The sequence below is a fragment of the Podarcis cretensis genome (assembly GCF_951804945.1).
Source record: "Podarcis cretensis genome assembly, chromosome: 7".
NCBI classification, from domain to species: Eukaryota; Metazoa; Chordata; class Lepidosauria; order Squamata; family Lacertidae; genus Podarcis; species Podarcis cretensis.
In genome coordinates this window covers 82,418,468-82,431,053 of record NC_137176.1, presented here as the reverse complement: position 1 = coordinate 82,431,053, position 12,586 = coordinate 82,418,468, and the positions used below count along the sequence as shown (strand labels likewise).

General features: G+C 45.6%; 1 protein-coding gene across 2 annotated transcripts in view; it reads left to right on the top strand.

Moving 5' to 3' along the window:
• The window catches only part of ADCY8 (adenylate cyclase 8), a 134,518-nt gene extending 122,516 nt beyond the window's left edge, over positions 1-12,002 (top strand). For both annotated transcript variants that reach the window (XM_079984166.1, XM_079984165.1), the window contains 3 exons: positions 8,553-8,645; positions 9,634-9,748; positions 11,415-12,002. In XM_079984166.1, coding sequence (XP_079840292.1) covers positions 8,553-8,645; positions 9,634-9,748; positions 11,415-11,902 — 696 coding nt within the window. In that variant the 3' untranslated portion in view covers positions 11,903-12,002. The remainder of the gene's footprint in view (positions 1-8,552; positions 8,646-9,633; positions 9,749-11,414) is intronic.
• The last annotated feature ends 584 nt before the right edge of the window (positions 12,003-12,586 follow it).

Below are 12,586 nucleotides of genomic sequence, written 5' to 3'. Positions count from 1 at the left end.
GTTTATTGTAGCTGTGAGAGACAGAATAACAACAGGAAAACCCTGACTTTTGTCTTCTGGGATTCTGGGGTTTTTCCTGTTGTTATTCTGTCTCTCACAGCTACAATAAACCTACCATGAAAATTATATACTGGTCATTTCTTCGTCAGAGGGCAAACGGGCAAATTTAGCAGGGGATCAAATACTCCCCCCCCCCCCCCGTATATAGCACCAAACACAACTGCTTATTCTGGTAACAATGAGGCAAGGGAAATGACTCTTTGTCAAACCAAGGGCCGCATTCCCTTCCCGGCAACTCTGCAGGGGCCACGGATCAGTAGTGGACAGGGATAGAAGTGGGCAGAGCAACAAATGTAAATTTCACCTTGTGCAATTGGCTAGTTTCCATACATGCCCCTCTCTGCCCTCCATCCAGGCTAGTAAGAAGCATCAACAGGGCCATCTTTAGCAGATGCAGCGCCAGGGTGCAAATATCCACTCTGCACCCCCAAATTACCATGGATAATGGGGGGGGGGCAAAGCTGCACACTGCCAGCCATGGGAGGGGTACGCAACTCTCCCCCATGCTGCTGCGGGAAAGGCTTGGGAGGGAAGCTGCATGCCCGCCAGCCATATGTTTGACGGGGAGCAGCTGGCAGGTGTGCAGGGAAAGGGGAGGCCGCCAGCAAAGAAGCGCAGCTCCCCCACTCACTGGGGCGCCCCTGAGAGGCCGGCGCCCTGGCGCAACGAACCACTAAGCCATATGGGAAAGACAGCTCTGAGCATCAGAAGAGCTGAAGGGTGAATTCTAGCCAGGGCAGAAGCAGGGCAGGGAGCAATGTGGCCCAGGGAGAGGTTATGTGGCCTGGGGCCCTCCCAGGGGCCAGATAGAGAGAGCTAAGGGGCCACATTTGCTTCCCAGGCCCCAGGCTCCTCATTTCTGCAATACGTCTTCCCTGTGCTTGAAATGACACAGGTGTCCAGCGCTGGCATATGGCAGTGCTTCTCAAAATACAGTTTGTGCCTCGGAGTCCTGAGATAACACCTCTGCTAGGTCTCCACTGTTGCATTTCACCGACTTTTGTTGCATTCTTTGAGTTTCTCTCTCATTGGGCTCCCCCTCATGGATTCTGAGCTGCTGTGTGCCTTGGTTGTTGTTGTTGTTTAGTCGTTTAGTCGTGTCCAACTCTTCCTGACCCCATGGACCAGAGCACGCCAGGCACTCCTTTCTTCCACTGCCTCCCGCAGTTTGGTCAAACTCATGCTGGTAGCTTCGAGAACACTGTCCAACCACCTCGTCCTCTGTTGTTCCCTTCTCCTTGTGCCCTCCATCTTTCCCAACATCTGGGTTTTTTCCAGGGAGTCTTCTCTTCTCATGAGGTGGCCAAAGTATTGGAGCCTCAGCTTCAGGATCTGTCCTTCCAGTGAGCACTCAGGGCTGATTTCCTTCAGAATGGAGAGGTTTGATCTTCTTGCAGTCCATGGGACTCTCAAGAGTCTCCTCCAGCACCATAATTCAAAAGCATCAATTCTTCGGCGATCAGCCTTCTTTATGGTCCAGCTCTCACTTCCATACATCACTACTGGGGAAACCATAGCTTTAACTATACGGACCTTTGTTGGCAAGGTGATGTCTCTGCTTTTTAAGATGCTGTCTGTGTCTTGGTTACATGTGCACAAACATCAGGAAATGCAGATCAAAGGATGTATCAAGAGACAAGCACGCCAGCTACTTGAAAGTGCAATTCCTCGGGAAAGCCAGCAAGCCATTTCAGACAGTAGAGATGGGATGGTTGTTCCAGCTTGGCTCTTCACACTCTGGAGCCTCTACCTGGCCATGCTTGCCAGCTTGCCATTTCAAGCTGAAGGAAATAATGTTCCCTGAAACTCTGACTCTCTCTCCCCCTCACTTCAAGGTGACATTTTGAGCAATTGTACAAATCTGTATAGCTCGACAAGCCGAGGGCATGGCAGAGGTAGCCTTTAAGACGGGAACGTTCAATAGCTTGTGTTGTAATGCACCTCAGAGACATTTCAAAGAGGTGTTCAGCTTTTCAAACACTGCCGGCAATCCTCTCCCACTGTGTCTATCGATATAAAAACTCAATTTTATGCCCAAGTTTTTACCCAGCTATCGGTGTATTTATTAATGGCTTTGTTTTTCGCGCTGCAGCTGGAACAAAACAGCATGCTTTAGAAATGAAACATATCCAACAATATTAGTAATTATATTAAATAATCATGAAATGCCTTTTACATGTGCTTTAAGGTGAAATGCAAACATATAACAATAACAGCTAAAATGTTTTTTTTAAAAAACAGTGCAAAAAACAACTGGAGATTTCGTTCATTTTGCATTGTTTTTAAACCTAAGGCAAAAACCACTTCAATTGTTTCAAGAGGGGGTACAGGCGATGGCCTCCCCTCATTTCTCAATGGAGAGGCTGTTCCACAGAACAGGGTCAGTCACATTGAAGGACCTACTCTGAGTTACTGTGATATTTGGGGGGGGGGGGACTTCAAGGAGAAAATCTCTTGCAGAATGCAGCTGCCTACTGGATATTTAAGGGGTAGGGTGACTTCTCAAGTTACCTGGTCCTGATCTGGCCCTTATTCCATTTGAGCACTCTTAACGGAGAAATCTGAGGGCTCCCTTGGACAAAATAACAAGGACACCAGCCAGGAATACCAGAGCAAAACAGCAGCCAGTAGGCTTAGTCTTTATTGAAGACTGTCGCGACAGAACTCCCACCTGCCACAAGGTGGAACAAGATGGAAGCCCCGAACAAAAGAGCCCCCAAACTTTTATTAGCTGTGAATCCCCATGTTACACCCCCCCCCCAAACTACATCACTAACACATCATGATTACATCATGAATGGGGAGGTCTAGTGGCAGTAATCTGAGCATCCTGGACCCTGCCCCATGGTTCTCCTTGTCCTCCACCAAACACCCATCAAGTGTAAAAAAAAAGATATTTACATTTCCCTGTTTCCCATCCAAGTTAATCATACCCTTTTGTCTTCATCTGGGTTTGTTATTTCTGGAATGGCTACCTGTCTGGCACTCAGGTATCAGGATGCCAGGGATTATCACTCAGGCAAAGGGGCTGCTGAGTAGCTGAGCTCACATGTCTATGAATTTCTGAAGTTTTCCCAGTGAGCCAGTACATAGATGCATTGATCAGGTGAATTGTTACATTTGGTATCGTGCAGCAAAGGCCCTTTGAATAGATAGGAAGAAACTGTGATGAAGTGTTTCGTGGGGACAAATCACAAAAGCGATTGTGCTGGTTTTGGTAGTGGGCTGCATGTGCATGATATCTGCTGGAGGGGCAACCCCCCACCCCCCCAACCTATACATAAATTCCTGCAACAGCACATAAGAAGCGCAACACTGGCTAGGATTTTCCCATAGTGCCGAGAAAGTCAGAAAGCATCAGCCTCATTGAGAAACTTAACCTTCTATTCTTGCACTGACCGCTTAATTTATAAAGGATCCAATTAGGGGCAACTCCTGACATCGTTAGGTATATATAACGATCAGTTTGGGAAGCAAGAGGAGGTGATGCAGTCCTTTGCCAGTTGTTAATCTGTTTTTGATTTGGAGACACAGTTGATTGACTTCCACCAGAAGCCTCTTTCAGCAGACTTAAATGAAGGAAAGGAGCTGAGACAGTTCAATTAAGTGCCGCAGCTGTGACCTCGCACAGCCAATGAAGTGTCTGGCCTTATGAGCCAATAAGGACATTACGACAGTATGCCTACAGGGAACCAGCAAATAGGACCCAAGCACAAGCCCGTCCTCCCCTCCTGCGGTTTACAGCAACTTATATACAGAACCTTAAAAAGCATCTTAAAAAGCAGAGACATCACCTTGCCAACAAAGGTCCATATAGTTAAAGCTATGGTTTTCCCAGTAGTGATGTACGGAAGTGAGAGCTGGACCATAAAGAAGGCTGATCGCCGAAGAATTGATGCTTTTGAATTATGGTGCTGGAGGAGACTCTTGAGAGTCCCATGGACTGCAAGAAGATCAAACCTATCCATTCTTATGGAAATCAGCCCTGAGTGCTCACTGGAAGGAAAGATTGTGAAGCTGAGGCTCCAATGCTTTGGCCACCTCATGAGAAGAGAAGACTCCCTGGAAAAGACCCTGGTGTTGGGAAAGATGGAGGGCACAAGGAGAAGGGGACGACAGAGGACGAGATGGTTGGACATTGTTCTCGAAGCTACCAGCATGAGTTTGACCAAACTGCGGGAGGCAGTGGAAGAAAGGAGTGCCTGGCGTGCTCTGTTCCATGGGGTCATGAAGAGTCGGACACGACTAAACAACAAAACAACAATATATCCAGAACCATTTGCTGCTTCCAAAAAAAATGGTAGATGGTTGTTGCACCCAGGTCCTGCTTGTGAACTTCCCATAGATATCTAGCTGGCCACTGTGAGATAAGGATGCTCAACTAAATGGGAGTTTGGCCTGATCCAGCTGGGCTTATGTTTGCGTGGCCAGTCCCCCCCCCCCCCCCCGGTGAAAATAATGACACAAGAAACAATTATTAAGGTTAATGGGGTTAAAAAGGCCACAATTTCATTGGTTACAGGTGATGAGCGGTATTGGCTTAGGCACCGGTCCTAACCGACTACAGTGGTACCTCGGGTTACATACGCTTCAGGTTATAGACTCCGCTAACCCAGAAATAGTACCTTGGGTTAAGAACTTTGCTTCAGGACAGAAACAAAGAACAGAAATCATGCTCCGGCGGCACGGTGGCAGCGGGAGGCCCCATTAGCTAAAGTGGTGCTTCAGGTTAAGAACAGTTTCAGGTTAAGAACAGACCTCCAGAACGAATTAAGTTCTTAACCCGAGGTACCACTGTATATCCAACTTCAGCCCATCCGCTTGAAGTCTGGGAAGGGTTAACCACCAATAGGGGGAGTCCTGCTGATGCACATCAACTAGGAACTCCCCCGGGGTCACCGTTAGGGGGCGTGCCTTAGGCCCTCACCTCCTTAGGCTACAGACAGGGCGACGCCCCCAAGAATCCTTTACCAGACTAGCCTTCAATATGTGGGGCAGGTGATGGCGCTACCACCCCTCTTCCATCTACAGAACAATACCAATGCCTAACCGCCAATACCCAGCAAGTTGTGACGATTTGCTATGAGGTAGGCGAAAACCAGGTGGCTGGTGCCAATTTACCAAGTGGAAAAATTCCTACCAGGCGCCTCAACAGCAACCAACTAAGGTCCATAGCAAGGTCAAGGAACGAAAAACCTTATAGGGCGGTAGGGTGGGAAAAGCAGGAACAGCTGGTCGGCGGCAAAGAGGGAGTTCCCCGGCCGCATCCTGCCTTTATAGGGCAGGCCATGCCCCTGAGCCAGCCGATTGGCTGGCCAGGGGTGACACGGCCGGGAATCTCCCCAATCGCATGGGGGCTGGCCTCCACCCACCATGTGCGTGGAGGGGCCATGAAGCCCACAACCCCACCTCCTCCTTAGGGCAGAAGTGGCTTTCTTAAGAATCAAACAGTGTGATTCCTCTCCCTCCCATTCTTCGCACCCTCTCTCTCAAACTCGCACACAGTCACAGTTTTGCTCTCATTTATCTGTTGAGCGTATCCCATCTAATCTTAATTGCTCCATTTCCTCCTCTCTCCCGCAGTGCAGGTAATACCAATATTGATATTGTCATGAAATGCTTTAAGTTTTCCCCTCATTACAGGGATCATTTCTCACTCCTTTCGATCCTGCAAAGATTTGTGTGCAGGGAGTGTGAAATCAAACTGCTTTACACGGCATCTATTATCCTGGTGCAAAATGCAGATTACGGTCATTGCAACATTTATTATTATTATTATTATTATTAAAGACTTTGGGGGGGCATTAAGCCTCATTTGCAGGGCATGTCAAGTTTCCAAGCAGTCTGTAGATTTGTGCCGTTCTGCAAAGCACGCTTTAAGAAGCCCAGGTCCTGCATTCTGGGCACGGCTGCAGTGACCTTGAGCGTAGACAGGACTGCAGTCTCATGCCAACAGAAGATTTCAAAGCACAGTTTGGATTTACAGAGTGTGTGGCAAACAGTGTGCCCTCTAGTCATCAGTTGCTGTTGGGTGCAGAGATGACGAAGTGATCGAGACGGTCATAAAAATGCAATCTTTCACTTCATGTGAAATCAGAGTGTTGCGATGCGTTTTTCCCAAACATGGGAGGTGGCATCTGAGAAGCTTGAATCCCTACCGAACTCAAGCCAGAAACCCCTCTGCTATCATAGGAACATAAAGTCAAAGCCTTTGCTGATGACTTGGTATTAACAATAGAAGAACCATTAATTAGTGCCAAGGAAGTATTAGAAGAGATAGAACAATTCGGACATGTAGCAGGTTTTAAATTGAACAAAAAGAAAACTAAAATGATAGTTAAAAATATGAAACAGGACTTGGGAAATGATATATAATGAGATGAAAAAGATGTTGAAATATACATTTGTTAAGAAACCAGAAGCATTTTTACTTGGCAGTGTAGGTGATGGGATTAATAGACAGGATTGTAAGTTGTTTTTATATGCAATGACAGCAGCAAGAATATTATTGGCACAAAAATGGAAGCAAGAAGAATGGAGGATGAAATTGATGGACTATGCAGAACTTGATAAATTAACTGGAAGGATTCAAAACCTGCAGGATGAGAGATTCTTAGAAGATTGAGTAAATATACGAACTATTTGGAAAGTAATTGTACTGAACAGATTACGCTAGTAGGACTGCAAGAAGTTTTGTAAGGAGGATTATTTGAAATATTGCAGGGAAGACTATGAGGAGAATTATTAGTCACCGGTAATGGCAATTAAGAGTAATGGTGAAATTAAGAAATGCTGAATAAGTGATAAAGAACAAAAATCATCAGAGGCGTTGATGGAAGTCTAAAACATTGTATAAGATGAAAAGTTATGTTATATAACTGTTGGAAATTGTATGTCAAAAAAACCCAATAAAATGTATAGAAACCCTTCTGCTAGCACAACTGATCGCTGGGAGAGGTTTTCCATTACAGTGGGGAAAGGAATATTTGGGGGCTGGCAGGGGCAGTGACTGCAACCTGGTGTGGCTCATGTCAGGAAACAGTCGCTAGGGTAAGCTGGTTTGTGCAAAAACAGGGGTTTTTTATAAGTATTTTTTATTAGGAATTTTGACATAACAATTCATCAAAAATACATCATCCTCATCCCCCCCCCATTTCCCCCTCCCCCTCCCCTAAAAAGAAGAACCCCCCCTTCCACCCCAGACTTCCCCCAGCTCCTCTGTCTGGTTTCTCAGCACATATTATTCTCTGCATGTTATAAAGTTGTAAAGATCCTCAATTTGTTGATCGGTATATTACCAATAAAGAGTTTGTGAATGTTTATTCAATACCTGCCAAGGAGTCCAGTTCATTTAGTTGTTTCTTTAAGTAATGAGGACTTCTGGGTTGGCGCCTCCAGGCAATGGCGGAGTTCCTCCGATCGGGAGGAATTTGCTCCGTGGAAATTTAGTTGTTTCTTTAATTACTTCGTAAAATGTTCCCATTCTTCTTTAAAGTCGCAGTTTATGCGTCAGTTTTGCCAATTCTGTGTAATCCATCAGTTTCTCTTGCCACAGTTCTTTAGTCAGGATTTCCTCATTCTTCCATCCTTGTACTATTAAAACTCTTGCCGCCGTTGTCGCGTACATGAAAATGTTTTTTAATTTCCTTGGCAGGTCTTTTCCTACAATCCCTAACAAGAAAGCATTGGAACATTTCCTTCAACTCATGATATATCATTTCCCAATTTTTTTTAATTTTACTACAATCCCACCACGTATGATAAAAAGTCCCTTCTTTTTCCTTACATTTCCAACACAGATTTGAACCTGTTTTATACGTTCTTCCTAACTGCACTGGTGTCATATACCATCTATACATCATTTTCATATAGTTTTCTTTCAACAAAGAACAATCTGTGAATTTTAAATCAATTTTCCATAACCTTTCCCAATCTTCCAGCGTGATGTTATGGCCTAAACAGGGTTTTTTGGGTCATTTTGTTTTATGCTGTATTTGTGTTATTATGCTTGGGTTGCATGCTGCCAATTTCATGGCTCGGTGCCCAGAGAACTCTGGTTATGGGGTCAGGATACGAATGTTCTGTGTAAATGGCAGAGCGCTGCAACCTCCTCAGTCTGCCAGGGAAGGAAGGCCACTTCAGCTTCTCCGGTAGTGCAGGTGTGTGGAAATGCACAAATATTAACACAAAATGCCAACATCTTCATTCTGTCCCATCCGCAACTGCATAAATGCATATTCAGATAATCACATACTGGTGCAAACCTGGTGAGTTGCAGCATATTATTCCATCCATGGATTGAAACATTCTTAAATGTTTCCTATCAGTTATGCTTTTTTTTAAAAAAACAAACCACAGGTCATTAGCCCTTCTGCAAAGTGCCACTGAACTGACACCTTCCAAATCGCAAGTGATGAAAAATAAAAATAAAAAACCGTTTGGGAGCTGTGCATCCAATAAAACGTGATTCAATGAACTCTCTTCTTTGTTAGTTGCTAGGTGAAGAAAGGTTTCAAGATATTGAAAAAATCAAAACCATTGGCAGCACCTACATGGCTGTGTCCGGGTTATCACCTGAAAAACAGGTAAGGAGTTTTCTGTTGCCTAACAAAGAGAGCTTGTATTTTCTAATGCACTTGTCATAGTCTAAAGTACAGGACATTGGAGTCGCTTTTAAATATATGCAGTTTGGCATTTCCTGGAACAAAACAGACATTTGTTCTCACCTGTCATGGCCTACATGCTGGTTGAACAATATTGGTGTGTGTATGTGTACAAATATATATATACACACACACACACACACACACACACACCCTGCATTAAAAATAAATTTTAAAAACCCCTCCCACAAATTACATGTAAAAGGCTTTAGAATGTTAATCAGCCAGAGGCCTGGTGATATAGAAACCTTTTGTCTGGGTGTTTATTTGCAATTAAGTGGCAAACAAATTCTGTTAAATAAAACAAATAAAAAATAAAATTAATCTCTAGTGGGACAGGGAGCAAGATCCTGATTGTATGAAATGTGAGTGGAGGGCAGGTGACCTATGCCTAATAATAATAATAATAATAATAATAATAATAATAATTTATTATGTATACCCCGCCCATCTGGCCAGGCCTCCCAACCGCTCTGGGAAGCTCCCAACAGAATATTAAAAACATGATAAAACTTCAAACATTTAAAACTTCCCTAAACAGGGCTGCCTTCAGATGTCTTCTGAAAGTCAGATAGTTGTTTATCTCCTTGACATCTGATGGGAGGACGGTCTACAGGGCAGGTGCCACTACTGAGAAGGCCCTCTGCCTGGTTCCCTGTAACCTCACTTCTTACAGGGAGGGAACCTCCAGAAGGCCCTCAGAGCTGGACCTCAGTGTCCAGGCTGAACGATGGGGGTGGAGACGCTCCTTCAGGTATACTGGACTGAGGCCGTTTAGGGCTTTAAAGCTCAGCACCAACACTTTAAATTGTGCTTGGAAATATACTGGGAGCCAATGCAGGTCATTTCAGGACCGGTGTTATATGCCTGACTTGTGCAATGGATTTTCTGCTTTTCATTCCCTCCCCAGCAATGCGAAGATAAATGGGGGCACTTATGTGCGCTAGCGGATTTCTCCATAGCCCTGAACGAAAGCATCCAAGAGATCAACAAGCATTCGTTCAACAACTTTGAACTCCGCATTGGTACGTATGGGTTGAGCCCTTTAACATTAGTCACCCGAATGTAGAGTTTCAGATGCATTTAAAGCTCTCAGGTGAGTAGGCTTCACATCAGTAGAAAGGGTACCACTGCACAGGCTTCTCTTTGAAGGCTTGAGGCTGATTCTTCCCTGGAGGAAATGAGAAAGCCTTTGCAAGCATCTCTACACTGAAGCCATGTGCAATATAATCCTGGGAGCTGGGAGCTGCCATCCATTTGTCTCAGGTACATTGCAGGAGTGCACCTTTGGGTGTGAAGTCAAACTGTTGGAAGGCTGCAGCACCTGGGGACAGACGAAGGCATCTGGTTCTGCTGGTGTAAATGCACTATGGCATTACTTCGCTCTGCATCCCTCCCAGTAGTCATTCCTCCTCTGGTCATGGCTGTGGATGCACAACTTGTCTGTTTCTAGACAGTGTGGTCATCTGCAAGGGATTCCCACATAGTGTGTTGATGTTGCCATGTCATGTTTGCTGACGTCTCTGTAGCACAGAGTTAGTCTGTCAACGGGCCTAGTGACTAAAGCCAGGTAGAGGTAAAGGTAAATGACCCCTGGACTCCAGTCAAGGGCGACTATGGGGTGTGGTGCTCATCTTGATTTTCAGGCCAAGGGAGATGCCATTTGTCCATATACAGTGCTACCTCGGGTTACAGATGCTTCAGGTTACAGACTCCACTAACCCAGAAATAGTACCTGAGGTTAAGAACTTTACCTCGGGATGAGAACAGAAATCAAGCGGCGGCATGATTAGCAGGTTAAGAACAGTTTCAGGTTAACAACGGACCTCCAGAATGAATTAAGCTTCTTAAGCTTTCTAGATTGTGTGGCCAGCATGGCTAAATCGCTACTGCCGCAACCAGACGAGTGCCAGAGTGCATGGTTTGGAAATCAAAGCACGGCTTCTGATTGGCTGCAGGAAGCTTCTGCAGCCAATCGGAAGCCGCAGAAGCCCCGTCAGATGTTCGGGTTCCAAAGAATGTTTGCAAATTGGAACAGTCACTTTGTGGCGTTCGGGAGCCAAAACTTCTGACTCGTAAGGTGTTTGGGATCCAAGATATGACTGTATTATGAGGCAGTTCTGCAGACAGAAGTAGTTGAGCAGGCATAGATGGGTTAAGTAAGCAAGTAAGCAAGGCTGACCTTTGAAGGGGAATGTGATCACTGGGGTGAAAAATTTATTCATTCATTCATTCATTCATTCATTCCGCGCCCATTTGGCTGGGCTTCCCCAGCCACTCTGGGCGACTTCCAACAAAATATTAAAATACAGTAATGCATCAAACATTAAAAGCTTCCCTAAACAAGGCTGCTTTCAGATGTCTTCTAAAAGTCTGGTAGTAGTTGTTCTCTTTGACATCTGATGGGAGGGCATTCCACAGGGCGGGCGCCACTACCAAGAAGGCCCTCTGCCTGGTTCCCTGTAACTTGGCTTCTCAGAGTGAGGGAACCACCAGAAGGCCCTCGGAGCTGGACCTCAGTGTCTGGGCAGAACGATGGGGGTCGAGACGCTCCTTCTGATATACTGACCCCAGTATATCTGGTACCCCAGCCATGTTAGACCCAAAAACAGTCCTTCTTTTTTGTTTGTGCTGCAGCAGACTAACATGACTATTCTTCTAGCCTGATCTTTTCTCTTTTCCCCTTCCTAGGGATCAGCCATGGCTCTGTCGTCGCGGGCGTCATTGGTGCTAAGAAACCCCAGTACGATATCTGGGGCAAAACAGTCAACTTAGCAAGCCGAATGGACAGCACCGGCATTAGCGGCCGAATGCAGGTGCCCGAGGAAACGTATCTCATCCTCAAAGACCGGGGGTTTGCCTTCGACTACCGGGGGGAGATCTACGTCAAGGGCATCAGCGAACAAGAAGGGAAGATCAAGACCTATTTTCTTCTGGGAAGAGTACAGCCAAACCCTTTGATCTTGCAACCGAGAAAACTGACGGGGCAGTATTCCTTGGCGGCTGTTGTGTTGGGGCTGGTGCAGTCCCTCAACAGGCAGAAGCAGAAGCAGATCTTGAACGAGAACAACAATTCCGGGATCATCAAAGGACACTACAACCGGAGGACTTTGCTCACTTCCGGAGCATCGGAATCCGTGGCCCAAGCGGAGGGAGCCGACAAGACTGAACTGCCATAAGCCTGCATTTTTTCTTCGTCGTCCTCTTCATTTTTTAATTTCTTTTTCTATATGAAAAAAAATAAATATATAAATAAAAATATGGTTTAATTTTTTTTAAGATCGGGGCTGCTTTGTTTGCTTATTTTTAGACACAGGCATGCACAGAGACGCACTCAAACCTTCCTGAAATATACTCAGAGTCGAGAGTGGATTTCATGCTCTTTATTCAGCTCATAGTGTTAAGGAGGAATGGAAGTTCCCCCAGAATGTCTGCTTTATATACATTATTTACACAATGGGCCCCACGTGATTGGCTAATTCTAGAATTCTCCTGTAGACCAATCAGGTCGTGGATTCACTTCCACCTGGAGCTGGATTGGGTGGCTCCTGTGGACCAATCAGGCTGCTGCATTCTGGATCCTATTGTTCTAGGACCAATCAGACTGCTGCATTTTGGATCCTATTCAACTCAGTACATAACACTTCCACTCTCCTTCTGCATGTTGTTCACGTGCAAAGATGAGGCAGGTGAAACCGGCTACAAGGTGGCAATGTTCTACCTTGCACTGTTGGAGGCAGGGTGCCTCTGAAGGCCAGTCGCCGGGAAACACAGGTGAGGAGAGCGCTCTTGTGGTCAAGTCCTTCTCTGAGGTTTCCCCATAGACATCTGGTCGGCCGCTGTGAGAACAGGATGCTGAACTA